The sequence below is a fragment of the Tinamus guttatus genome, unplaced genomic scaffold (assembly GCF_059628265.1).
Source record: "Tinamus guttatus ecotype Peru unplaced genomic scaffold, ASM5962826v1 Tinamus_guttatus_pri_ptg000459l, whole genome shotgun sequence".
NCBI lineage: Eukaryota > Metazoa > Chordata > Aves > Tinamiformes > Tinamidae > Tinamus > Tinamus guttatus.
This window is the reverse complement of record NW_028288993.1, coordinates 8,288,797-8,314,759: the sequence shown is the minus strand read 5'-3', so window position 1 is coordinate 8,314,759 and position 25,963 is coordinate 8,288,797. Positions and strand designations below refer to the sequence as shown.

Below are 25,963 nucleotides of genomic sequence, written 5' to 3'. Positions count from 1 at the left end.
AGATGCATCTGCATATAATAGAAACAAAGGCAAAGCGGATCCAGCCAGGTTAACAGCACCCAAAAGTTGGCTGAAGCATACGTATTTCCCCTTACCTATTTTCTCAACTGGCGTGTTCAAAGGAAGAAAACCTTGTTTTAGAAGCTGGTCCATCATCTCTTCATCATCTGCTTGGATCTCAGAGACCATATTACATGGGATAAGGCCAATTCTTGTACAGGTTTCACCCCGATAGAATCCATCAGCATCTTTGTCCCCATAAACCTGTTTGCAAAGAATAATAGTGTTGGTCAATCAGTTTTATCATTTATGATTTTTAATGCATGAAAAAGGGTTACTAAGTCATAGACAAGTGACTACAGATTGGATGTATATGTTTATGGAACAACTCCTATGGCATTTCTTGTTGCACTGTGCTCAATGAGTTGCTGTCCCCATCCTGGTGGGAAGCCTCAGAAAGCTGTGGTGTGAAAGCTGTGAAAGTTGCAAACTGTGAGAGGGCTGGCCCCACGTGTTAAGCCTGCTATAAAAATTATTAATTCATTTCAAGTGTGTTAATCCGTATTAATTAAAATGCTCAGTCTTCAAAATATCGCAGCCGCTGGTTATGCATGAAGGTACAAGGCCAGGCAATTGTAGTAGCTCTGCAGTCAAGAGGACGGCATCTCTGAAGCAGTTTTCTATAGAGCTTCTGGCTAATGGTGAGGAGGTGGCTTCACAGTCCCAATTTTGGATTTAGACGTTTAATCTCTTAACTGAATCCCTCCCTAAATACTTGAGGCAACTTTGAGATTTTTGCCTGCTATTTAAACATTTTTAAGTCACTATCACCCAATGAGATCTAGAGCCCAAACCTCTGGAAGCAAAAAAAATGGGTGGACTCTGGCTATGCAGGCTGTTTTCACTGCAGGGACCAAAGCAGACCCTGCTGGGAACACCGCTCCTTTCTATCCTTGCTTTTAGATCCCACCTTAATGATCTGTCCTTCTTTAAATGGCAACTCTTCTTCCGCAGCATCAGGGTTTGGGGACATGGTCAATGGATCGTAGTCGAAGAGCGCAACAAATATTCGAGTAGAAATATCCTCTGTGCCAGGATCTGTTTCTGATTCTTCATAAATATCTGGAGAAAGATGGTCATGACCATAGCCATCTATGAAAGTGAAGTCAGAAAAGAACAACTCAGTGATACAAACTGGCCTCATATTTCAACTTGCTCCAGTTTATATTTGAAAAGTGTCTGGCATTTCAGTGGAAAATACAACTTGAAACATGTCCTAATAAGTTTCAGGGTTTTTTAAATGTTTTTTTAAATGTTATATATTTTTAAAACACATTCAATCTGCATGCACTGAATGTGGTGTTGTGTCCTACACCACACTGACATTTACACACACGTTAATATAATTCAGCTAAGAAAGCAAATTTTGTTAGGTTTATTAGAGTTGCTATAAACTGATGAAGCATGTAAAAGTGACATGAGTCTTGTAGGCTGCAAAAATAACCATGCTTTGGATGTTTTCCAGCCCAGCTGCTTCTGCTCTTGGACACAAGAATGCACATCCAAGCTGTGTTTTGATGTACCATGTTTTAGGCACCAAGTTTAAAACATGGTTATACCCTTTTCTCTCCAGACCAGCAAGAAGATACACTTCAGTCGTGTTAGTTTGCCAGGGCTGGAACTACGCTACCCATGACTTAGTTCAAGAACAGTCAATAGCTAACATAGCAGTGCCCCGAAACCACACGAAACACTAACAAAGTGCGTTAAAATCCAGAGGAATGGTTAAGTAGAGCCTTTAACCACGGGCTCATTAGGAAAGATCCCCCTTGAATATCACAACACTGACCCCGCACTGAACTCCACAGCAGGGAACTAAAATCAACTGGGACACAAAGAGGGAACTGACATTTTGTCTCATACATATTTTAGAAATTTCAAGTGACTCGGAGAATGAATTTAGGCTGTGATTCGACAACGCAAGGATGTATTTCAGTAAAACATCTAGGCAAAACAGCTAAGAATAAATGTTTTGTTTGACAGTTTTCAACAGCTTTTAATTTTGTTTTGAAAGAGCATATAGTAGCATTTTCCCCCAAAACAGGCACTTTCAAAACGCATGAAACTGAAGACGCCCCCCAAAATAAAGCACTCAAAAGTCACTTTTGAAAATCTTGGCTTATTGTGCAAGTCCCACTAACTTCAATGGGAGTCGGGTACTTTTGCTACATTCTTTGATGAATCAATACTTATGATCCAGTTTGCAAGATCTTTATATGGTAAATTGAGAATACAGTGTTGTGATCTACAATGAAAATGCATTAACTCTTTCATTTTTTTAATATACCATTTTCATAGTAATACTGTAATCATCTCTTACAAATTAAAGACTCCCATTTTCTGAAATATTTCAAGCATTTGTTTTAACATTTTTTGGTAACATTCCTCTTTTTCCCTCCAAGTCAGATGCATTTTATACAACATTTGACATTTTTCAACTACTGGAAGAAAATTTCAGAGGGGCACAGCTTTAAGGCAGCAGCTACTGACTCTTGGGTTCAGAGCGCAAGAAAGAATGTCAAGAGGGGAAATGCAGGACAGCAAAAGGGTAGGGAAAAAATTCCAGCCAACAAGCTTTATGCAAGCACAAAGCACAGAAAGGAGGTGTGGGAGAAGGGCACGTGTGGGACAGAAAGCAACGGGACATAAGGAACGGGATTCTTCCCTGTTGTGTTCATTTTATGTCTCATCAGGCCCACCAGGCAATGGGAAACAGGGATGTTTAGGGATCTCTATTCCTTTTTTAAACTGAAAAGATCCATTTCTGCATCCAACGCCAACTGCAGTTAATGGCAGCTCCATGCAAGTCTGAATGATGGCCACGTACATCTCGATTAGAAGCACTGAAGTGCAATAGCCCTGACTCAGGACAGTCCTGTTTGCTTCAGTCAAACAGACCACAAACATCTCTTGATTAGTTCATTAGTCTGTTACTTTATTCTGTCAAGAAGGTGTGTGCATATTAGACATGCACACACATGTATAACTGTATAGGTACAACTGCAGTCTTTGGATGCCTCCAGCCAGGTCCCAATGGGTGTAAATCACCATAATTGCATTGAATTCATTACATAAACACTGATTTACACAAGTTGATGATCTGGTCAGATATATTTGTTTGGAAATTCAACATTAAATTACAATTTACCTAAATTTTCAGGGACCCTTGTGAAAAGCTGAATCCTCTTCTAGCTGTATATATGGCCCAGGCTGCTTCTATGGATTATTTGTCAGACACTTCAGTTTACTGTGTTATGAGCTATGGAAACCGAGTTGTTGGTCATGTAATGATTTCTATGTTGATGATGCAACAAATACTATCAGTAGTGGGTTTTTATGTAATGCAAGTTTGTCATTTGGGTCTAATTACTCCTAAAAATATTTTTTGCTTCCCCAGGTGACAGAGCCAAAGGCCAGTGCAGTCAGTGTGAATCAACCGTTAGCCTAAGTGATATATCGGAATAACACCCGGCAATACCTCTTCCTATTCCAGGACATTGGGTTGTGATAGAGCAGCTACGGGTTGACTCTATTCGATCTCCACGAACCAGGTGGCAACGCAGCCGTTTTTGGATGAACGAGGGCTCGGGTACGTACAGTAAATACCGACTGGCATTCCTAGCAGCGCAGCTTCACAGGGCTTCATGCAATGCAGTGTGCTTGGATTCGGTTGGATATGGAAAGGCGGCCGCACGGCGCTTTCAGGACAGATGGCTACGGGCGGGATGTCCCTTACGGCTGGGGACACTTACCTGGGAGCCGGGCAGAGCAGCCCTACGAGCTCCTTCCCCTCGCATTCTGCATTGCATGCAAAGTTGGCAGACAGAAACCGCACGTGTGAACACGCAGCTCTACAATGCGTCTGGCAGAAAGGATGAAGAATGGTCGGCATACCGTATCTATATTCAGAGGCCATGGTACGCTGCTGAGGCCATTTCTTGTGTCCAATGCTGCGATAATAAGCTTCTTCTTTTACAGGTGAAATATTTCCCTCACTACCTGACCGAGACTGACCGCCTTCACTGTTACTGTCCATTGTAATTTCTACGGAGAAAAAGGGAATGATCTATTAAAACATATTGTATAGTCTCCTTTGCGGAGGCTCCCGAGGGCAGGCTTTGCCTATCTTCTTTTCTGACTCACATACAGTGGAGAGGCTAAACGCGGCGTAAGCTTTGCCAGGTGTCTGTCTCAGCCTCTAGAAATACTTTAATGGGGGAAAAACCACAGAAATAGGCATCTCCTTTTTAAAGCATCTTAATTTTGTTCTTGTTAAAATTCACACTGGGTAAATATTGCTTGTTAACTCTACAGGTAGGCATCATCTCCTATGAGGTTTCAATAATCCTACCTGCCAGATCTGCAAGGTCAGGAGCACTGTAAACTGTGCTTCACCTTCTAAAGTATACAACCTAAAAACAAAACTTAGTTAATTGACTTAACTCCTACCTAAAAGAAAATGCTAATCCAAAGTATTTAGAGCTCATTAGAGTATCATTTAAAGTTAATGGAGAAAATAATTTAAAAACTAATTTTCAGAATCTTTTAGAGAAAGATTTGATCACTGGAATCCTAAGAAGATTATAACTTTAGTCGTTCCCCCTAATTTAACCCTTATGCAGGACTGTATAAGGAATTTTCCATCACTGAGGCAACCCGTTAGTGCTGCTGAATAATTCAGTGACTACTCCAGGCATGCATGTAGGGGAATAAGTTGCTATTAGGAAACCAGGAAACCATATTTTTAAGCTATACACTGAGGTTAATGTGTCCTTTTTTAAAAAAAACAACAACAAAAACCCCACATTCTAAAATTTGGCTTAATCTTACTTTGTTTTTCCTATGTTCTCTATTCCGCCCTTTGCAGAACTTTATATTACAAAGACAGAACCAAAATAATTTCCTTCTAAAACCCCACTTGCAGCCCTTACTCATGGGAAATTTTCTCACTACTCAGCAGGTGTTTTAAACAGCAGGATGAAGTTTACACAATGCTCTGCTCTATGCTCTGGCTCCCTACTTTGAACTCTGTCTATCTGACCTGCTGATACAATTCACATCCTCCAGATTTTTTTCCAGCAAGCTTCCAGGAAGAAGCTTTTCTGCACTTTATATTTGTCTCAATTCTCCTTCAAGTCATTTCTTAAAGCTCAATGCTGAAAGTGAGAGGTAAGGCATACAAATCTTTCAGTATTTTTAATAACTAGTCTATTTAGTCAGAATCAGGTCTCTTGAAATCTAAGCCACATAACGGCCTTCCATCAGTTTTACAGCAAATTATTTTTTGATACTGAACATATTGTTCTGTAGTTTGTATGTTATCAGCGTAAGACAATGTTGTAATTCATTTCTAAGGCAGCTTCCCCAAAGAGCATCTGTTGATACTCAGCACGAAATACACTAATTCATTCTTTAAGTTTTACTGAAAGAAATGAAGATTTTTTCCTGTTATCTGTTTGAGCATAGACTGATTATAAGAAATTAATTTATCTCATTTCAAAAATGTTGCTCTCAAACTACTAAACAATGAAACCACTATTTAATATTTTTGATGTTTCAACTTTGTTGACAGAAAGTGAGCACTGATAAAATTCATCATTTCTGTTGTTTTTCATTTAAAATCGAATTGAAAAGGAGACCCAAAGGATTGATTCACACAAAATCTAATTTAACCCACTCTCCCACTGTTTATGAAAAAAAAAAAGTTTTACCAGATAATATGAAAGAACTTAAATAGATAACTACTTTTAAGCAGTCTAAACATAAACCAAAAATCTTTTCTCTTGAGAAAGGAAGAGTGCTTTCAGACCAAAAGCAAAGGGCCATTAAACCCCACCGAGACCTGATACCATCACCTGCAAGCTATTTGGTTCAGCTAACAAGAACCTGTCAGATGCACAAAGGCTCCGTGGAGCCACTTCTCTCCATCCCGTTTGGTACCAGTGTTACTCCATTGACATCTGTGAAGATAATTCTCAGTTACACCAGGATACAGGAGCAGAATCAGACCTCTGAGCAGTCACGTTGCACTGCGGATACTAAGAATTACAGTAATGTTTTTTCTCATCTGTGGCTTCATTAGTACCACGGCTTCATTTACCGTTCAGTGGGTACCAAATAACTGCCCATTAGGAGGATTATTCTTTAAATTTAGAGAACTGTGATTCTAATGTGAGCCTATGAAAAGGGACAAAATATTTAAAACTTAAAAACAGCAGCATTCCCTTATCCTTACTACAGTCCCCATTTGTGATGCATCTTCCTCACATAAATGTCAGGTGAGAATTGCCTGACACTTCCTGGGCCTCCTGATGATGCCTAGAATATTCCCAAATTAAAGTCCAGGGTAGAAATAGGGAGCAGGGTGATTGTATGCCTTCATGGAAAAACATTTCTGCTAATAGTTCACTTCCTGCATGTGTTCTTTCGCTTGTGTTTCCTGACTTTCAGTGTGAATATTCCATATTTGTCAGTGTATAGCACAAATTTTAACAGATACGTATTTGTCCATAGTGTCTTCATTCCATTATCTTTTCTGCACTACTTTTTGGATTTTCTGGTACACACCAGCATATATTTTAAGTCATGAGTAATCCAGAACAGGCATGACTCCGTTAGAAACAGCAAATGCGGTAAATATATGCAAGTTGCTAATTTGTTGTATTTAACAACTTCCATTTTTCCTGCTTCATTCCAAAAAGCAGTTAAGAAAATGGAAAGTGAATGCAAAGTGATGGTTGATGAATGGAGAGATGGATGGCTGAATGGATGGCTAAATGGGTGAGTGATTACATTTGTTTTTTCAATAGCATAGTAGCATCTTGCTACTATCACTTTTTTTTAGGTAACATCTGACAGTATCTTCTCTAAACTGAACTCAGAAAGGCTCCAATGCTCACTAAATCCGATCAAAAGACTCCCAGTGATGTCAATGGATTCTGATTCAGGCCCCCGTGCAACCCCAGGATGCTCATATGTGGCTCATAGTTCTATGGAGATGCTTTTAGTTTCCTTTCACCCCATTTAGGAAGCCAGGAGTAACCGTGGTCCAAGGCAAGCTTCCACTGCTCCTGCTTTAAGGACCGCTCGCCCAACTCGGAGGCTGCAAAGCACAGAAATGCACCAATCCATCCAACTAACCAATGGAAGGGACCAACATTGGTCGAGACCTTTGTGGCACTGCACTGCCATGAGAGGACCTCCGCCCCGCATGCTCCACCCTGTCAGGCCGTCCTGCAGCTGATGGATTACCTAAAAGCTAAAAAAAAAAAACAACAGAAAAAGAACAGTTTTGTGAGTTACACCGGGTGGCACCATTAACGACTACATGCCTGGACATGGATCAGGTCAATCACGGTTGGAAGCATAAGCTCTAAAGGCAACTAAACTTAGTTTTTAACTCAAAGGTTAGCTGAAGAGTAACTGTTGCCTAGCAAACCTGCGAAAGGAAAAATGGTTCCCTGACTTATGGCAGAGTTTTGTAAACAGCAGTCACACATCGGAACGAAAAGAAAAAGAAAAGAATTGTTTGGGAAACATTCTTTTGCCTTTGTTGTTGCTGCTAGGATGACGCTAGGAGCTCCCGAGGAGAACAACCAGTCATTAGAGCTGTGCGCTACTGAGAAGATAGGCCTGTTCTCTTCTCAGCTACACGGTTTTGTCCAGTTTGCAGCATGGGAACGAGTGCACATTCTTCTGTCTTTGCAAAAACAGCTTTTTCTAAGAACGGCCTTCTGTTGCTAAAGCCTTTTAGAGGTCACTGAAACGTGTAGAAGGGAGTGCAGACACACTTCATCTCACATCACAGCTGTCTCTCTCTGCTTGCTACCTTGCAGAACATGTTGTTATTTTTTATAACTAAATGATTCTATTTTAATGGTCTTCAGGGTTTATCATGCAGCGATTGAGACCTGGCACCAATTTTAATGGGCAAAATCGTAAAGAACCATTTCAGAATAAGCTGATCTAGATTCAGATCTAGATCTAGATTTCAGAATAAACTGGTCTAGAAGAACAGGTAGCTGATTTCTATTCTTACATGAAACATTAGATTTAAGATTTCCACTCTGGACTCTTGCAGACTGAGACAGAAAAGCACTTGCTTTGGTCTTTGGGGAGCAGGGAAGCCTATGGATGCACCTATCAAAGCATGCAGACTCTACTATAGATTAATGGACAGAAATGCAAATAGGCAAGATCACACACAGGCATCCTGGAAAGTTACGGATCTGCCCTGGCCTCTCCCTTTGGAAGAAGCTGTTTGCCTGCATTCTCATGCGGAGATGCAGTCTGCAACTTCAAAGGCAAGAAGAGATGGTCTAAAAAGGAAGGCAAAGTAGTGAGAGCGCAGAGAAAAGGCAGAAAATGGAAATATGATGAACCTGTGACTCCACAAATCTGGGTCACTGTCACACTGGGGATTGCTTGATTCTTGTCCACAGATGCTTCATGATAAAGAGCATATCCTGAAAATTCTGACACGTGAGATGAATAAAAGCAACACAATGAAATGGAATCCTCAAGACAAACATTAAAAATAATAATTACTGATGAAGTATTTTTCCAGTTAAAATATGGCTTTTTGTAAAACAACATTTAGATGGGCAAAATAAAGAAAAACGATCTCTTGGAAAATTATAGTTCAGCTAACCCTTAATTAAAATTTAGATTCAGTTGTCCTTTAATAAAAGCAGCCATTATTGTAATTCGTTCTGTGGGAAAATCATTGTAAAGCAAATTAAATTGATTTCAGCGTGACACAAAAGAAGACTGTAAAGCAAAATGCAGAATAATAAACAAAAGTGAATGGGAGGGCGGGGAGAAGGGGGGAATGCAGCAGATAGGCCCAGAAGATGGACTCTAAAAAGTAATTCAGAGAAAAAAAAAGATAAAGATAAATAAAATAGAACAAGAGGAAGAAAACTGATTTGGCAAGCAGATGTTAGAAGGAAGATTTATTTCACACACCAGAGAGTCTTCAGCATCTCTGTGGGATGACTTTGCAAGTGGACCAGATGCCCTAGAGTCAGCCTTAAAGTCGGTCTTCCAGCCTCCCTGCACATCTTCATTAGACAAATTATCTGTTCTAGCACATTTCTGAGTCTCGTACTTTTTCTCGTAACTGGACTTGACCTGTTCACTCCTGGGCTCTCCAAAGGAAGGCCCCAGGTCACCAAAATCTTCCTCGATGCTGCTTTGCCTGGTTAAGGTTTTCCTGCGAGCAAGCAACGGCCTCATGCTCTTCCTGCAGGAACAGGGAGCAGTCTCTGCACAACAGCTAGAGGCAACGTTGGCAGAAACTGAGTTGCAAGTGTATCTGAAATTAAAGCGAGATTCTTCTTCTTCACTTCCACAGTCTAATCCGCTGTCTGGGCTTCTTGATAAGGATCGACTGTATTTGCATCCTTTGTCGTCTGAAGCAAAATCCTCCATACCTGCAAGTCTGTGTTTGGCTGGGTACCAGAAGTTGTGCTGGTCTTGATTGTAGTGCCTAGGTGCTCTAGCATCTCTAGCTATGATGGGGTTCTTTCTATAGGGCACACCTAAACCCTGCTTGTACAGCAGCTCAGAGTATTCACCATCTTCTTCAGCTACTTCTGGAATACTGAAAAGCTTTTTACTGTGATGTTTTTGCTGTGAAAAGTCAGGCTGTTCCAAAAAAGTGGCTTCAGTGGTCTTATTCTTATCGCACTCCTTAAGATTATGTAATATTAAAAACCAGACAGGGAACAAAGAGTGTGTGACAAAATAAAATGGGAGGGGAAGGGGAGAAGAAAAGAAAAATAAAGACAGAATTAGTTTTAGAGCAATGGCAAACGTAAGACATGCAGCTTATTTAGTGAAAAGGATGTCATGCTTTGAATGAGAATCTGTGAAAATAAAGACATGATTAAGAAGTTGCTGGGTGTCAGATCCAACATGACAGGTCTGTACAAACAACTGGGTGATGCTCTAACAAGAATAGACCCATGCACTCAAAACAAAGCAATAAAAGCTGCATACAGGTTCCAGCACGGTGAATGAGAATGGCTTTAAAACACAGCACTAATGCTTAGTATGCTCCTTGCCCCATGCCAAATTTTGGTTTTTGATTTATATTGTAACCACAAACCTTATCTGAGAAGGAAAATTCTGCTCTAGCAAGCTTTCCTGTTTTGCACCTGTTAAAGCATCCTATGTGAATAGCAAAATACTTGAAGATCTCCTGCCAGAGGAGAGCTATTTTGCAAACTTGGAGCTCTGGCTTCCTCTGCAAAATTACAAAAAAGCTACACCGTTTTTGAGGCTTGGCTTCCACACAAAAAGCCCTGCAGAGCCGGCTGATTTCTGGTGCCACTGGTCTGCACCATCATCAAATTTCTCATCATAATCTTGTACCTGCTTGATAAAACTCGTATTTAAAAAACAACCTATTAATACAACGGTGTCTATTTGTAACTGAGGGAAGTAAATGCTATCCCCAGCCTGGATCAAACAAACGTTCTGAACAGGACAGATATTTTTTTTCCTTTGCATTTTTCCATTGTAATTACACAAAATATTGGTTGGTGTAACAGAAGAATGCTATGTGGCATCTTTGCTGGCCTCTGAGAAGAGATGAGAATGATGATGCAAGAGCTGCTGCTTTTCATTTTACAGGTTTCTAGATTCTATGGGATATTCCCTCTCTGGGCGCTTTCTCCCAGGTCTCTGCAGACAACAGCAGCCAGGAATAATGATCGGATCTCCTTGGAGATTTCAGCAATTCCTCCTTCTCTGAGCATATAGGCTTAACTGGCTTTGGAATGTCATACCCAGGGATTTTGTCGCTATATTTATTTGAGCTCTTTTAATTCTTTTTTAAATATATACCAAACTTATGAAAATTTTATGAAAAACTGCTGATAAAACAGAAAAAAATGTTAATGAACACCAACAGGGGTAGTTTTGGGTTCAAATAACACATTTTAGAAAGCTCTGATCTGATAAGCAATTTGAATCCTGCCTGTATCACCCACACCAGCCCTTGTTTTAGGGGCCCACTGGAGGGAAAAACAATTTCCCCATAAAGCGAGTTATATGAAAAATTTGAAACATTCCCCTGATACTTGAAATATCTATTAACTTGGCGGAGCAATCCTGAATGTCAGCTATGTTCAATCACAGCTGAAAGTGGATGGTTGGAATCCTTTCAGGTGCAAATGGAACAGGCATCTTAAGATTACTGTCTGGAAATTTCAGTAAATAGTTTTTTTGTTGTTGTTATTGTTAATTATAGATTTATGAAATGGGATTGGATCTAGTAAAAGGGAAACTATGAAGCACTTTGGGACCTGAACTGGACCTGACTTTTACATCAGTGCATTGATCAGCACGGTGGGCAATATTCTCACATCCTGAATCTCACTTCTGCAGAATGAGTGAACTCAGCAGGGATTAACTGCACCCTCCACTACATTACATCCACAGAGGTGTCTGTGCAGACTTTAACAGGCCTAAAATGATTTTCTACACCAACTAAGAGTCTGGACCCTTGATTCAGATATCGACCTAGACAATACTAATGTAAAAACAAAAAGTAAATGTATTTCCCTGATGCATAAAGAATAGTCTAAGGATACGTCATCATTTTCCCAGAGGAAAAGGACAGAAGCAGCACAGTGTGGGATTTCAATTTCAAGCTTTATGTTAAAAAAAATGAAATATTGCTTTAAAAAGGTTAAAAAGTTAAAGTTAAAAAGTAAAAGTTAAAAAATTAAAATTAAAAAGTTTTTTTTTTTGATAAAGTATCTGTCTCAATGCAGATGATATCGAAACAACAGTATATGAAACTGCTGTAACAATGGCTAAAAATCTTCTACCCATGAGAAAACAGTATGATTTTAAAGTTTCATAGCAGCATGTTGGAGGAAAAACCCATCTGCAGCTTCCTTATCATTCAAATTATCCAACTTGCTAAGAAAATACAGTATAGCATAATTGCCAGACACATAAAAAGCGGATACAACTTACACATACAAATACACCATGGGGAATACACATTCTGTATGGGGTAAGTTCAACAACTTACATACACTTTAATTGTAGTAATACAATTGCCTTTCACAATGAAACTTCCTATGTAGGGTTAAAGCAGTATTGCTGATAGATATTTCCTATCACCTCTGGTGATTCCTTAATAAACAGTGTATTTCTGAAAACACATTAATCAAACAAAACTCACCCAAATCTCTCTCTTATAAGCATGCTTTAAAACCTGAGGAAGAGATGGCATTGGTGGGGAAAAGGGAAAGAATTCCTCAGACATGAAAAGCTATTTTTTCCACATGAATATTTGCTTAGGTAAACCTCCTTCTCCAGAAACAAATCATCTTCTGGGTAGCATGTCCAGTATTTTGTTGTATAAGCATGCAAAAGATCCTAAATACAAAAAAGAAATAGCAACTTCCACAGTTACACATAAGAATAGAGTCAACTAGCTAAAACACTAGCTATTAAATAATGGGGGAAAAAAAAGCACTCAATGTATTAAAGGTGGCCTTGAAATCATAAATAGTCTGCACCCCAGATCTATGGCTATACCACAGCAGGTCTGCAAAATCCAAAATTGACCTTAAAAATGCCTTGAAGGAAGAACAAGAAATACAGAGATGCTCTTAAGGGTTCTTTTGTGTCGCTCTTACCTTGAGCGCGTTGTGTGAAGTCACGCTGACTCTTCGTCTTCCTCCATCCTCCAGCTGCATTTCGGAGTACAGCTCTTCCTCGTCTTCCTCCATAATGTCAGACAAGTCCGAGCCCCTGCTGCTCTCCGTATGGTACTCTTCCCCATGGCAATAGTGAGGCTAACAGTGAGGCAGAAAGACAAAATTGTGACTGACTGTAAAACTGGAAGTCCTGGCACATCACCAATAAGGACTAGAGTATTTCCTAAGCTGGATATTATAATAATTTCCACATATAAATTGCATCATGCAGCTTGCTACTCTACCCCAGTCAACAGATCCTGTACAAAATCTATTTGCCCAGTTATGTTTCCAGTTCAAGAAATCTTAATCCCCTAGGTGATCCAAGAAAGGAACATGTGCATTCACAGCACCAAATCTAGTTTGATTCTTGACCAAACAACTTTGATTTAAAGAGGTCCTGCATGCATCAGTGGGTTTGCTGGCCAAATTGTAAAAGCCCTAAGAAGCCACATATCATCTGTTCTTCACAGCTGCTTTTTACATCCCATTACAATTTACAAGTGATCAGTATTTAATTCTTGCAGGATGCTACCATTATTGTATATAGACAGATAATTGATGGGGTTCAAAACTTTAATTCTCCTAAACACTGTAGGAATAGACTGGATTTTTAAGTATTTTCAAAGATTTTCAAATATTTTAAGTGATTTCAATGATTTCAATTAGTTGAAATATAAGGAGGAAAAAGTACACCCTACTGAACTGCTATTGTTATATAGGAGTGGCTTTTATTATAAAAATATTATCTTACTGTTAAATAGTAGTTCTGGGGAAAGTTTAGCCAGAACTTTCATCTAACAAACTAAACAAATTGTCTAAGGATAAATTTTTAGACTGAGGTACATGACTGACAGATTGCAGCAGAATATCTGAAGAACTGGGCAGCAAAATATCAGAATGCCAGCAATTACTGCACTTTACCCCAACAATACTAATGAAAAAATAATTTCTGTGGTACTTGATCAATTTCCATAACCCTATAATATGATGCCAGCAATCAATCTCAGGAAAGAAAATGTCTACAAGAAGCATTTTCTCCAAAGAAAAGATGCATTCACTCTCTAAATGAGCACGAAAAGATTCCTGGTATATTTTCAAATGTTAGAATTACTACAGAAAATCCAAAAATTATTATTTTACTAAAAAAACATGCAGTAAAAGTGATCATCTTTCATAACCAATGCAGATGAGCTATTAAACTACAAGTGGATTAAGTAGATCCATCTTATAAGCTACAAAGTAAATGTTTAATAATCTAACACGCAACAGCTGTTATGTCTAGCTGTGAGCTAGACGATTTAACTATTGCTCCTCTAAGGGCAGCAATAAGGAATTCTTTCAGTCTTACACGAAATCTAAATTTAAATCCTACTCAGATTTGAGAATGCTTTCAGAGAGATTCTATTTCAAATCTAGCTTTGAGGACATACCTAATAGAAGACAGAAGATAGAGCTTAGTCTTTTTAATCTTCAAGGAATATAATGCTAAAGGTTCCCAGCCATCAAATGTTCATGTCCAAACTTCTCTTTTGTAAAATCAGTAAAGCAGACTGAAGCTATAAACACTCCCAGCCACCTTTTAACGACCTAAAGTATTAAGGACATATGGAGCAGCTACTTTGCACCCGTTGCAGATGCACCTGAGGTTACCTACCAATGTCATCTATGAAGTATGATTAGCAGTAAAACAAATGTGGACTTTTTTGGTCCATTCTAAACACTCTTAACATTAGATATTTTTAAAAGGGTCACGGGGCTCTTTAGCATATCTTGGCCTGAATTGGCAATATTTTTCTTTTCCTTACAGCACGTCAAGTATATATGCTGTTCACTTTCTGCTAATCAGTATTACAGGTTCTGGCTTCTACGGAACACAAAAATCCTTTCCCTTTTCTGTTTTCTTCACAGCATGTTTTCACGTGCAGCAATAGCACGCGCTGCAGGAAAGACCTGAGCCAGACAGTGCTCTGGACAGCCCAGTCTACTGAGCTTTGAAAAACATTTGTTGACCTGAACAACAAGACCAGGCTACTTACTTGCTTTCCAAGTTCTGACCCTTTAAGGAAATCATCAACTGAAGCCCCCCTCCTTTTGATATTAGGAGAATCATAGCCATCTTCCTCATCATCTGAGTTCGCATACTGCGCTACATTGCTCCTCTCACTAAACACACTCCTCCTCTCCATCTAGAAAAGTAACAGAAAATGGGAAATTGTGAAGCAGACTTCTTCCTGCAAGCACTGGGAGAAATGGCAAATGTAAGACACAAGTATTTCACATACCTTGCTTTAAGGACTAAAGAATATAGCATTTAAATATATTCATGGGCTTAAAGTAATTTCTGTTTCTCTTGACTGCAACCTCTCAGGTGCTTTGGGGAGTTTTGTGCTTATAGTATTATTTTCACTCACAAGTATCTATATGCTTTTATGTGACCATCAACTCAATTCATAGCTTTCTTCCCTTGTATCACTATTACCTCAAAATACTGCTGAAGGCAAGGTATTCCTACAGGACACAGTATCAGAATCCTTCCCCTTAAAGGAATGGGCCAGTGAGGGTTTTATTTAGTGTTTGAACTCTCTTATGGAGAAAAGTTATCTACTGCTTATGTCACCTTCCTGCCAAATCCAGAACACTGTATTCCTTAACGTGTTTTGATTAGCACATGGCAGGTAGTGCTTCTTTTCCATCAAGCTTTTTGCCTTTTCAGAGTTGCACAAAAATTCTGCCGGCAAAGGTTGCATAAGGAAGACAATAATGAAACTTGTCTCTTGGCAGAGGTTTACCAGAAGATCTAGACAGTTTAGCACTTATGACCTCAATGCAAAGAAAGATACAAATTGTTTGCAGTTTGATGATCTACTGCCATTTTTTCAGAAGTAGTTAAGCTCTCCAGGTTTTGAAAGTAATGTTTCTGGTTATGCTACCAGGTTTCTGGAGTTGACCAAAGGTTGATAAATGCACCATGTGGCGCATATTTCTGGTAGGTTCTACAGAAGTTTATCACATTGCTCCTCACCAAACTACTGGTCCCCTTCAGGAAGGAGTAACTGCTCATTAAGATATACACAATAAAACATTCTTGTATGGAAAATGCCACAATGAGTACAGAGGACCAAAACGCCATAGGAAGATGTCTCCCCTTACCCGGTTGCTCTCTGCCACTCGCTGTGCAGCTTCTCTTGCCATGGCTTTTGCGACAGTATTTGGGACAGGCGTGCCTTGAGGCTGAGGGAGTATTCGGTTGGGTGATGGAGACCTCCTCCCGCCGTGGAAGTTTGGGGCAGGCGGCTCGAGCGTGTGTCCGTGAACGGGGGAGGCCGAACGAGTCTGCTCCCATGACTCATCCATTTTTAAATGGGGACCTAAATGTTCGTCTTTGGTTTCTGGGACTCCGGCACTTGCTAATGGCTTAGATTTGGGAGCAGTTCTAGGGTGAGGGGTTGGAGGCACCAGTAGGTCAGATGGAATGGCAGCTATGGAAGAGTCCACGGATTCCCCTTGAGCAGAGAGCGTTCGAACAGTAACTTCCTTTGCTTCCAAGTTCCTTATTCTCATTAGCTCCACCAATGTGTTCTCTGCTGCAGGAAAGATCACCTCTGCCACCTGAGTACACAAACAAGCAACTTATCAGCATGAAGACATCACTTTTTCTCCCCCGCTCTCACTAAAACACGGCCTTCAAAGTATTAATATGGAGTTAATTGCTGCCAGTACTGAGAGGGAAGCCCATTAGGGCTCCACATCACTTAACACCATTTGGGCCTACTTGCCCCTGAAGTGTTTATAGAACGGGAGATAATGATCAAATTATACAAGATCAACTAGAGGGGTTCTAGGGAAATCCAGAAAAAACAAGCACACATTCAAGGGCTGGCACACCATTACTTCTGCCTTTGCCTGTGAATGGAAATTCACCCGATGCAGTCAGTCACCGCAATGCTGGAAAGAGGACTCACCCGTTGACCTTTCGCATAAACACCATAGCCGGTGACGTTGGCACCATGGGAGGTCCCTGTTGCTGTCAGAGTTGGTGGTTTCCAGGACACCTGTAGAGTTGCTGGCGTGGACCCAGCCCGGACAGTAACGTCTTGAGGTGGAGCTGGAGGTCCTAAGAAAGAAAAGTGCGGTCATGATGCAGCATTAGATCAGAAAAACGCAGGTCCATTGACACAACTGCACGTTGCAAACACAAAGAACTTGTATATTTATTTTTAAGGCGACAAAATATCTTTATTGCAGTTATAAGGTACAAACAGAAGCATATGAGCACTTCACAGATTAGGGAGCCAAGAACTGACCCTCAGACTATACACATTAACTGAGCTATATTCATTTGCAAGCTGTTCTGTACTTGCAGAACTAAACTTAATTTTATCCCTGTAGGCTGCATAGCGGCAACTTACTCTGAATGCAGGAGACATTAACAGAAAAATGCAGTGAGAAAAGTGCCAAGGAGGGGCACTACGTTAATGGAAAATTATTGCAAGTGACGTTTTTGGTATATAACTCTGTGCCGTATACACAGTGAATACTTTTGATTTATCTGACAGTGCAAAAGGACTGGAACTGTAACCTTTTTAGTCAGCGGCATATTGGTATCAAGGACAATCAGACTCGAAGTCTCTTCTCTGAAATGCAGAAAAAAAATAAGCGTGCTGGCCTTTTAAGGCATTTACAGTGCTTTACTGTAATAGCACACTATGTTCATCTTTAATTAAAAACCACTATTATCCTACTATAAATAATTTTGGACAGAAACTTGAAGTAAAGGGATCTTAGAAATTATTCATTCAGGCATATTTCAGGCACCGTTTTGTATTTATTAACACAAAACCGGGAGGAGGGTATCATGCTAAAACATGTCAAATGCAGGGGTCAGCTAAGGCCACCCCTGCATAACAACTGGGAGAAGACAAACTTTGGCTGCTGTGAAATTGTCTTTGCCAGTGAACTTAGCACAAACGATTCCTGTCCATCTACCGAGACTGAAAAAGCTACAACTACGACACCCGTGTGCATTTACTGCTACTGCACAAAGAAGGGTACAACAGCCAATATCACACAAGGCAGCCTTGGGAGGTTCTGGCAAACTCTCAGCACGGATCTGTAGTTTGCTGACATTGAATTTCACCTGTAAAGGGCACTGAAATACAATTCGGATCACAGGAAGGCAGATCATCACATTCTTGCCTGTACAATCCTTTTCCCTTACAGGACATTTTGGACTCGCATGGCCAAAGCATGCAAACTAACCTAATACTATTCTTGCCCAAGACATGTATAGTAATTTATGATTCCATTTCAGCTTGCCCATCAAGTCTATTTTTGGAAAGCCAGGTACCCTAATCCTGAAGAGCTCTTCAGTTTACAAGAAATAATGTATCTGATTCAGCCCCATATCTTGTGTCTAATAATTAATTCATCCGCTTCCTCAGTGGAAATGGCAATCTCCTCTATCCTCCCCAAGATAAACAACTCCCCTGCAGTCTATGCCCTGGTTACTCCACATGACATTCACTACAACTAAATGCTTATGTTATACCACTCACCCCCATGCATCTTCCTAGAGAAGCACAATAACGGAAGTCAAGCAAGATATCTTCATTTCTTTCCCAACATTTTCTAAAATCATTGTTGAAATGTATTTTTTTCACAATGTAGATTAATTGAATTGGGACATTAAAGACACTTTTTCTATGCTCTTTCTCTTTTTAATTGTAACAGTCAGCCCTGTTGCCGCATAAAAAACTGAACTACAGAGTTTTGGGGAAGGGAGAAAAATAATCAAACCTGCTGGCAATGTAGAAAATTCCACAAAGGCTTCCTTTTTCTCTCGTTGTTCCAAGGGAAGCTGCCAGGGCATCTGATGGGGCTTTGCCATAACCTTCACTTTGTAGGCCATATTGGGCTTCAAATTAAAAAAATGGTACTTGTAGCTAGCAGCCTTGACAATGTCAAATTCTTCTTCATTAAGAAAAATTACATGACTGTAATTACTATTTGTAGGGAGCCAGGAGAGCTCAGCAGAAATCTGGGTTATGTTCTCCACTTTCAGATTAGAAGGGGCTACAATGACATCCTTCCCCACTAACAAAGTGCATTGGAGTTCATCTGAGTTACCCTTGTTTGTAATGCTCTGAATTGATATTCGGTATGTACAGGCAGAAATGTTAAGCTTTTCTATAAGAGCTTTAGTTCTGCTTCCCAAGGCTATGTTCATTCGTACTTCCTTGTCAACCAACACGTTGTAGCTGCTAATGGTTCCCCATCCAGGTGGCACTACCGGTGGCTCCCAGCCCACAATGACACTTTTGGCTAGTTGCTTAATAAGGGTGATTTTTCTAGGATAAGGCACAATGTCTTCTCCAATTTCATCTATATTCACATCCAGAGTCCCTGCGCCATTGCTGATCACGCTAGAGTCCATATGACTTGGTGGACTTATCTCTAGGAGATCTCCTTCCAGAGTAGGACCCGAATGATTGATGAAATTCTGATCTTGTTCACTGCTTAGGGCGCTTGACAAACGGGTCTCATTGTCTTGAACAAAATCCACAAAATTTGAAGGGACTAGTCCTCTTTGTCCATCTAGAAGTTCCCCTGGCAAGAAATTACAGTGTCATTAACATCCTTGAAAGAAAGGACTTCTTTCATTACTGGCTTAACTGTTTTCTGAGAAATGATATTATCTAGTTGAAGTACATCAAATAAGATGAATTGTATCCATTTAATTTGGTTAAGAATTAAATCTATGTATGGATTAAAATTCCACTTAAAAGAAGTAAACCATAATCTATTATAGCCATAAACCATATTTATGATGCACATTATAACTTCAACTGCATTTTTCCTGTTGAAGAAGAGGTTAACAAAAAGCAGAACTCTTCTCCTTGCTTATACTGTTGGTTTTCTTTCATTTTGTTTAAATTACTTTGCACCATTGCTTTAAATAAAGAACGGTCTTGATATCAGAAAAAACTTACAGGTTATGAGGTGGCTATTTAACCAACAAAGATCAAATTGGAAGTGATTTGGCCTTGAATTACAGAATGCCAATAGAAAACTGAAGCTATGAGAATAAAGTTGGAAAGGGTGAAGTTAGAGTAAAAAGGTCTGCAAAATAAACAACCACTTTGATGCTATTAATCAACTGGCATGAAACCATTAAAAGTTTCCTAGCTCCAATGTAACTTTTTGGCAATGCCTTGCAATAAGTGGGGAGGAAAGGAAGAAGATATAGGTGAAAATTATACATATGTTGGATTCATGGCTCGGGAAAGTAAAGGAACATTGAGGCAAAAGCCATAATTTTCAGTAATTTTCAGCTTCCTTGCCAACTTAAATATTGCAAGTAGAAAAAGCTGACAATTTAAAATGTCTTATAATTAGCTATGCTTGCAGGTACAGAAATGCTGGTAATCAACACAAATAAGATAGGGGTAATTTTAGCAACTGATTTGGTAGTAGATGAAGAAAAGCATTGGTAGTGTGTTTGACAAATGAAATGATTTTAATCTGCATCAATTAGCATGTATTTACAGATTCAAAACAATACCTTCATAAAAGCCATCTTCATCCATATCTCCATATACATAAAGGTATTTTCCTGCTGTAAGGGGGAGCTCTGCTTCTGGATTTTCATTTGGTCCATCAAAAGGGTTGTAACTGCAATGGTCCACAGATGGAAAACACGTGTTCACTTACAATCCCCACAAAACTCAATACTAATCAGAAAAAAAGAAGCTGTACATTTCTGCATAGGAAGGTAATTCCAGTCTTTTTGCTTACCCTTGGAAATACATATTTTGAGAGATGCCTAGGTGAATATTATGAATCATAACTGGATTGCAACAGGCTGCCATGAAATACAACCTATTCACCTAAGTGCTATGAACTTAAAGTCACATCCTTCTCCAAATGATTAATTTATGATTTTCCCACTTTCTCACACAGGTCTCTCTGAATGCACACAGACATAAACCTTCTTATCTTAACAACAACTGCAAAAATCTCACTTGCACATGACTCACTCACACGTGGACAAGACAGTCCACATATTCCATTTATTTTTGTATGGCAGATTTTCACACAAGTTAATAAACTTCAACAAAGACAAGTTCAGTAGAGACAAAAGCAGTAAGTTATAGCTAAAAACAAAACAGTCATAGATTAAACTTCTTACAATGTAATTAAATTCATATTCTTGTGAGACTGTGAATGGCATGACCATGAACAAAAGGTGCAGGAATAAAAATAAAACAAAATGTTGAATACTACAAATACATACTACATATATAAGAAGCTGTTTACGTTACCTATAACGGGCAATGCAAAGATGGACTTTCCCAGAATATCTCTGCTTTGAGGTATTGGAATTCCGATCATTATCCATCTGTACAGGAAAAAGGAGACAATGGAATTTCAAAAAGATGCATGCACTAGTATTCTGATACGTGATGAAAATGACAGGACATGCAACATTAAAAGAAAAAATTGTGACACGGAACAAAAATTATTAATCTCATTTAGAAATGTTTAGGCTAAAATGGAATCACAAATTAGATTCTAACATCTCAAAGAAATTGAGATAGTTGCTCAGTCTTTTGGTACATGTTCAGATTGTGTTTTTGATTCTGGATGTGGTTTTTTCTCAAAAGCTCAGAACTGACCCATCTGCAGAGTGGTCCGTAATTAATTGGGCTGACTGAACTGTACAAACCTCAGCAACCACTTTGCCCTTCTCATTGAACTTTTATTAAAGTCTCTGTTACAGTAAAGTCAGTTACTCCAAGCTGACCTATTTATTATACATGACAAGTCTTCGTGTTTCTGGACTTAGCACAGATATTTGATTACACAGCTAACCTCTAATGGTACCCTAACATTGTAAAAAGAAAACAACAGTAGTACCCAAATACCAATGGCTAAGTACTTTAAACAAACCCAAAACTTTTGAGCTGCTGCAAGTGTCAGCTTGCACACACTTGCAGCCAGTGAGTAGCAGATAAAATCTACCCATTTGTCATCCAATACACAGAGGGTTTTTTTAAATGACAGATGTGTTTTTTCTCTCCACTTATTTTACAGTTTCCTATGAGCCTTTCAAGGAAAAATTAACAACTTTCCCCCTGAGTTTGAGAGAACTTTAATTAAGGAAGAAAAATTAGGCTTGACAGTAGGATCGAATAGATAAGTTGTCTAAAAATGGACTCTAATTTCAAAATCCGGATAAAGAGTGAAGATTGAACTATGACTTCCAGGTTTAAAATGGTCTCTGCTTGGTTCCCAGAATGGTAACTGGAGGACAGTGAGGATAAGCTAACAGATATTCTCTCTATGTCCATCCTTTGGGGGTGTAGGTAACATTTTCCAGGGTTATTCTCCCGATGTCTTTTCAAGGGCACGTAGCAATGCTCATAACTAAACCAATAATAACTTCTCCAGAGGCCACTCTTGCTAGTAACAATCAGGCAAATCGGGAAGCAGTTTTGCACAATATAATTTTGTATTTCACACATCACAGCATTGAGACCCATTTTTAGATTTTGTTTTTAGAGACTATTTTCTTATGATTTTCTTCACACACTCTCCTGCTAGGTCCTGGATACCTGTAAAAAAGAATGGAGCTGAATTCCTGTGAGCTCGAATAATATAAGTATGCGTCACAATAACACTCAAGAAAGCACACAAGGAGCAATTTGGCAAAAGAGGGCTTGACAGTCTCACTGGGAGATAACTGAAAAATAATAGAAAAAGGGAATTAAACTTGACGTGCACTTCTCCTGTTCCTTGCAGTTAGTTCTGCTTCCCTAAACCTCGTTGCTCTGCTGCCTTTTCCAGTTTGATTACTCTGGGCTTCTTTTTTTTGTGGCCTCTTCAAAAAGCGGTGAATATTTCCATGTTGCTAACAATAAATATATATTTATTTGTGGACAAATCCTTAGGTATCCTTGAAGACTGTCTACTGTACAGGAATCTAATATTTTGTGGAATATCTTACTCCATTCCCAGGCTTGTAACCATTTGAAAACATTTTGATTCCATCATCTTTCAAAGGTTCAGTAGCAATGAATATAAATTAGCTAGACATGCATGCAGTTGTAGCTTTACTCATTTTCATAAAGAGTAAGAATGGGCATCGGGACTCTATTTTATATAGGTAACGGGGCCTGTTATATACAGGGCCTGTTCTGCCCATATAGAACCGAGTTAGAGTAATAATAACCGCCTATTAAGGCTTCAAAAATGTTAACTAATGGTAACTTTCACTTCCAGGGTATAGGCTCAAAATCAGTTTAGAAGAGTGTGCTGAAAACTGCTCTTAGCAGGTGGTATCAGCCTAATTGTAACAAGAAGATTCACACATCATGAAAACTGAGCAAAAAAACAGGTCCTGCAGAATGCACCGCTGCATGGGATTGCTCTTCCAGTTTCTTTCCATTTTTTTTGTTATGACACAGCATAAACTCTTCAAATGCCTAATGAAAGGCTGAGATTTGTCAAGAAGCTTGAGGATCTCACATACTCATTTTTCATGCGGCCTAACTATTAAAAATTTCTGTTAAATTCCTACTCATCGTGTTGCCAAGGTGTCTAAGACACAGACATTCCACCTCTTGACTTTTTAAAAGCAGGTGGGTCTCCCTTTATTGGTCCCCTGAGGAAGTCCTAAGCCCATGACACACATTGCCAGAAACAAACTTAAGACTCACGTCTGAATCAAATCTGCATCTTGTGCTACCAGATCTTGACTTGGGCAGGAATGTGGGCTTGACAGACAGTTGTTCTGGTTTGTCTCCAGATATCTGCAGGGGTCGTATAAACTCTGAAATCACACACCGACTTCCAGAAGGGCTTTCATGACCTGTCAGTGAACAAAATACACACAAGAACAAATAACTGCTATCAATTAGAAAAACAGGCAACAGACTATGAAAAAAATAATAATAAAAAAAACTCCAGAAATACTTGTGTTTTAATATTTTTATTGATTTTTTTAAAAGCACTTAAAAGTTAGCTCATATAACACATTTAAAGGATCTAAGAAAGAACCTTGCAAGAGGCTGCACCCTCTAATCTATCAGCTCAAGCAGAATCCTGGCCTAATGATGAGGGGAAGCAAGTAAAGAGAACCTCATTAAGGTTTCAGGAGCAACTAATAAAAGTGGTATATAAAACACCACATATTTTTTCCCTCTGTTAGGTTAGTCCTCAAACCACATAGAAACAAGCAGGAAATTGTAAACTGAGCCTAATTATATGTGCAGTAGCAGCAGAAGTTACAGCAAATGACACAGTATTGGGCATTATTGATGCAATTGTGTACCCATGGGCACCTTCTCCTCTCTTTCACACAATGAATCCACACTCTAATTTTTCAGACCTTGAACATGTGTAGGGTCAGCATTCCCTCCCCAGTTCTGCCAGAAATCTGGAAGTACAAGCATCCCAGACACATGCCACCAGGAATCATCACTGGAATCTCTTTACTAGTACTGTAGGGTAGAATGAGCTCCAAAACACATCATTAGAGCGTTTCTGGTGTACTCCTTGATCCAACGTGATTAATTTTCTCTGCATCGCTGTAATTTACAGCACGGCCGCTTAAGCACATTAACAGCAGGAAACACACAAGTCATCATACAAAAGCTAAATTATAACCAGCCTTGCTTGCAGCAATCCCCAGACTGGAAAAGGGCACACTTTTTTATTCTTGGAATCTTTCTCACATATATAACAGAAAAGTCACGCCCGTTCAGAAACCTGTGCTTGCCATACCAGTCTGTCAGTGCCAAGCCTATAAATTAATTGGTCCAACTGTGATTATTCATTCAAAAGAAACTGCTGTTGGGTCTCATGCCTCCTGGGCTTCTCAGGCTTTGTCATTAAATTAGTCACACTAGATACAAAATGTGGAGAAAGATTCTTGGACTATTTTCCCCTTGCTTTGCATAGCATACAGGATGATGACAAGGCCAGAAAGCCACAGTATTAAGACTGAACTTCAGGAATAGGAAGACACAGGGAAATATTCAGCTATATATATTTTTTTCATCTGTAAAACAAAAAAACAGAATATTCATATTGGGTCCTTCATAGACACTATCTAGGCAACAGACTGGCACCATGTGCTGGACATTTGCATGGTTCCAGATGGTGCTAGCAAGATCAGCCTTCTTAGATACTTCGCTTCGTATCTCAGCAAGTCTATATCCATATCTAGTTATACATATGAAAAAAAAAGAGGAGTTTTTGCCCCAAATCTGCTAGGCAAAATGGATCTGTTTACCTAACTGAATTTACTGCTTCCTTTAACATCTTCTGCTTCTCTATGTATTGGTCTACTTGTGCAATGCAATATTTCCTATTTACTTCATCAGGGCTACACTAGATTGCCATCAACACCTGTGTCTTTATGAAAATGCTTGTGAAATAACAGAACTGATCCTCTAAGGCTTTTGCAAGACAGCTTTTATCTGGGACCACAATGTAACCTACTTCTTGAAGCAGCTTAAAAATTACTGCAGTTCTGAAGAATTATTATATCTGCAATAAAGCTAAGTTCTCATCTTCCAGTGCAATTTCAGCAATTTCCCTGAACTTGAACATATGATTATGGAGAATATGAAGAATATGGTGGTAAGAATTAAGAATCGTTAGACTGCTAGAAACTAAAGGAAACTAAGGAAAACACATAGCTTTCCTTCCATAGTTACACTCTGGAAAGCACTGTAAGTTAAGAATTTTAAAAAATACCATTATTTTGGCAGGACTGGCAGCTAGTCTGTTAATGAAGCCTGAAGAACACCCTTTTAAGGAGCGAGGCAAGGAAGAATTCCAGACTATTTAATTTAAATGTCTGAGGCAGAATTAAAACTGACCATACTTATGGTTCAATTAGACCCTCCATTTTGTTTATGGGACTACTGATTCATTACAAACTACCTAAATTATCTAAGACCACCATTTATATGTTCCCCTTATCTGATACATAATAAATCTTGAAGGTTTCTGTATCTGGTTGTGACATTATTATATATTTAGAGTGATCTTCTTGCACTCTAATCTGTTCTGGCTAGGTTTATTTCATTTCCTGATACACTCAAACATCACAAATTAAGGCAAAGCAGCTGGTCATAAACTGAGCTCATTTCCGTCATTTGCTTTGCTTT

General features: G+C 39.2%; 1 protein-coding gene across 15 annotated transcripts in view; it reads right to left on the bottom strand.

Moving 5' to 3' along the window:
- Positions 1-25,963, bottom strand: part of RIMBP2 (RIMS binding protein 2) — a 108,011-nt gene that overhangs the window by 7,048 nt on the left and 75,000 nt on the right. For 7 of the 15 annotated variants that reach the window (XM_088532450.1, XM_088532451.1, XM_088532443.1 and 4 more), the window contains 12 exons: positions 23,504-23,655; positions 21,107-21,183; positions 20,347-20,456; positions 18,582-19,391; positions 16,748-16,899; positions 15,936-16,394; positions 14,822-14,971; positions 12,723-12,881; positions 7,201-7,318; positions 3,955-4,104; positions 971-1,152; positions 96-264 (listed from right to left, as the gene is read on the bottom strand). In XM_088532450.1, coding sequence (XP_088388576.1) covers positions 96-264; positions 971-1,152; positions 3,955-4,104; positions 7,201-7,318; positions 12,723-12,881; positions 14,822-14,971; positions 15,936-16,394; positions 16,748-16,899; positions 18,582-19,391; positions 20,347-20,456; positions 21,107-21,183; positions 23,504-23,655 — 2,688 coding nt within the window. Of the gene's footprint in view, positions 1-95; positions 265-970; positions 1,153-3,954; positions 4,105-7,200; positions 7,319-9,027; positions 9,754-12,722; positions 12,882-14,821; positions 14,972-15,935; positions 16,395-16,747; positions 16,900-18,581; positions 19,392-20,346; positions 20,457-21,106; positions 21,184-23,503; positions 23,656-25,963 lie in introns of all 15 variants that reach the window. The other 8 variants (XM_088532441.1, XM_088532446.1, XM_088532448.1 and 5 more) reach the window with 2 other exon arrangements.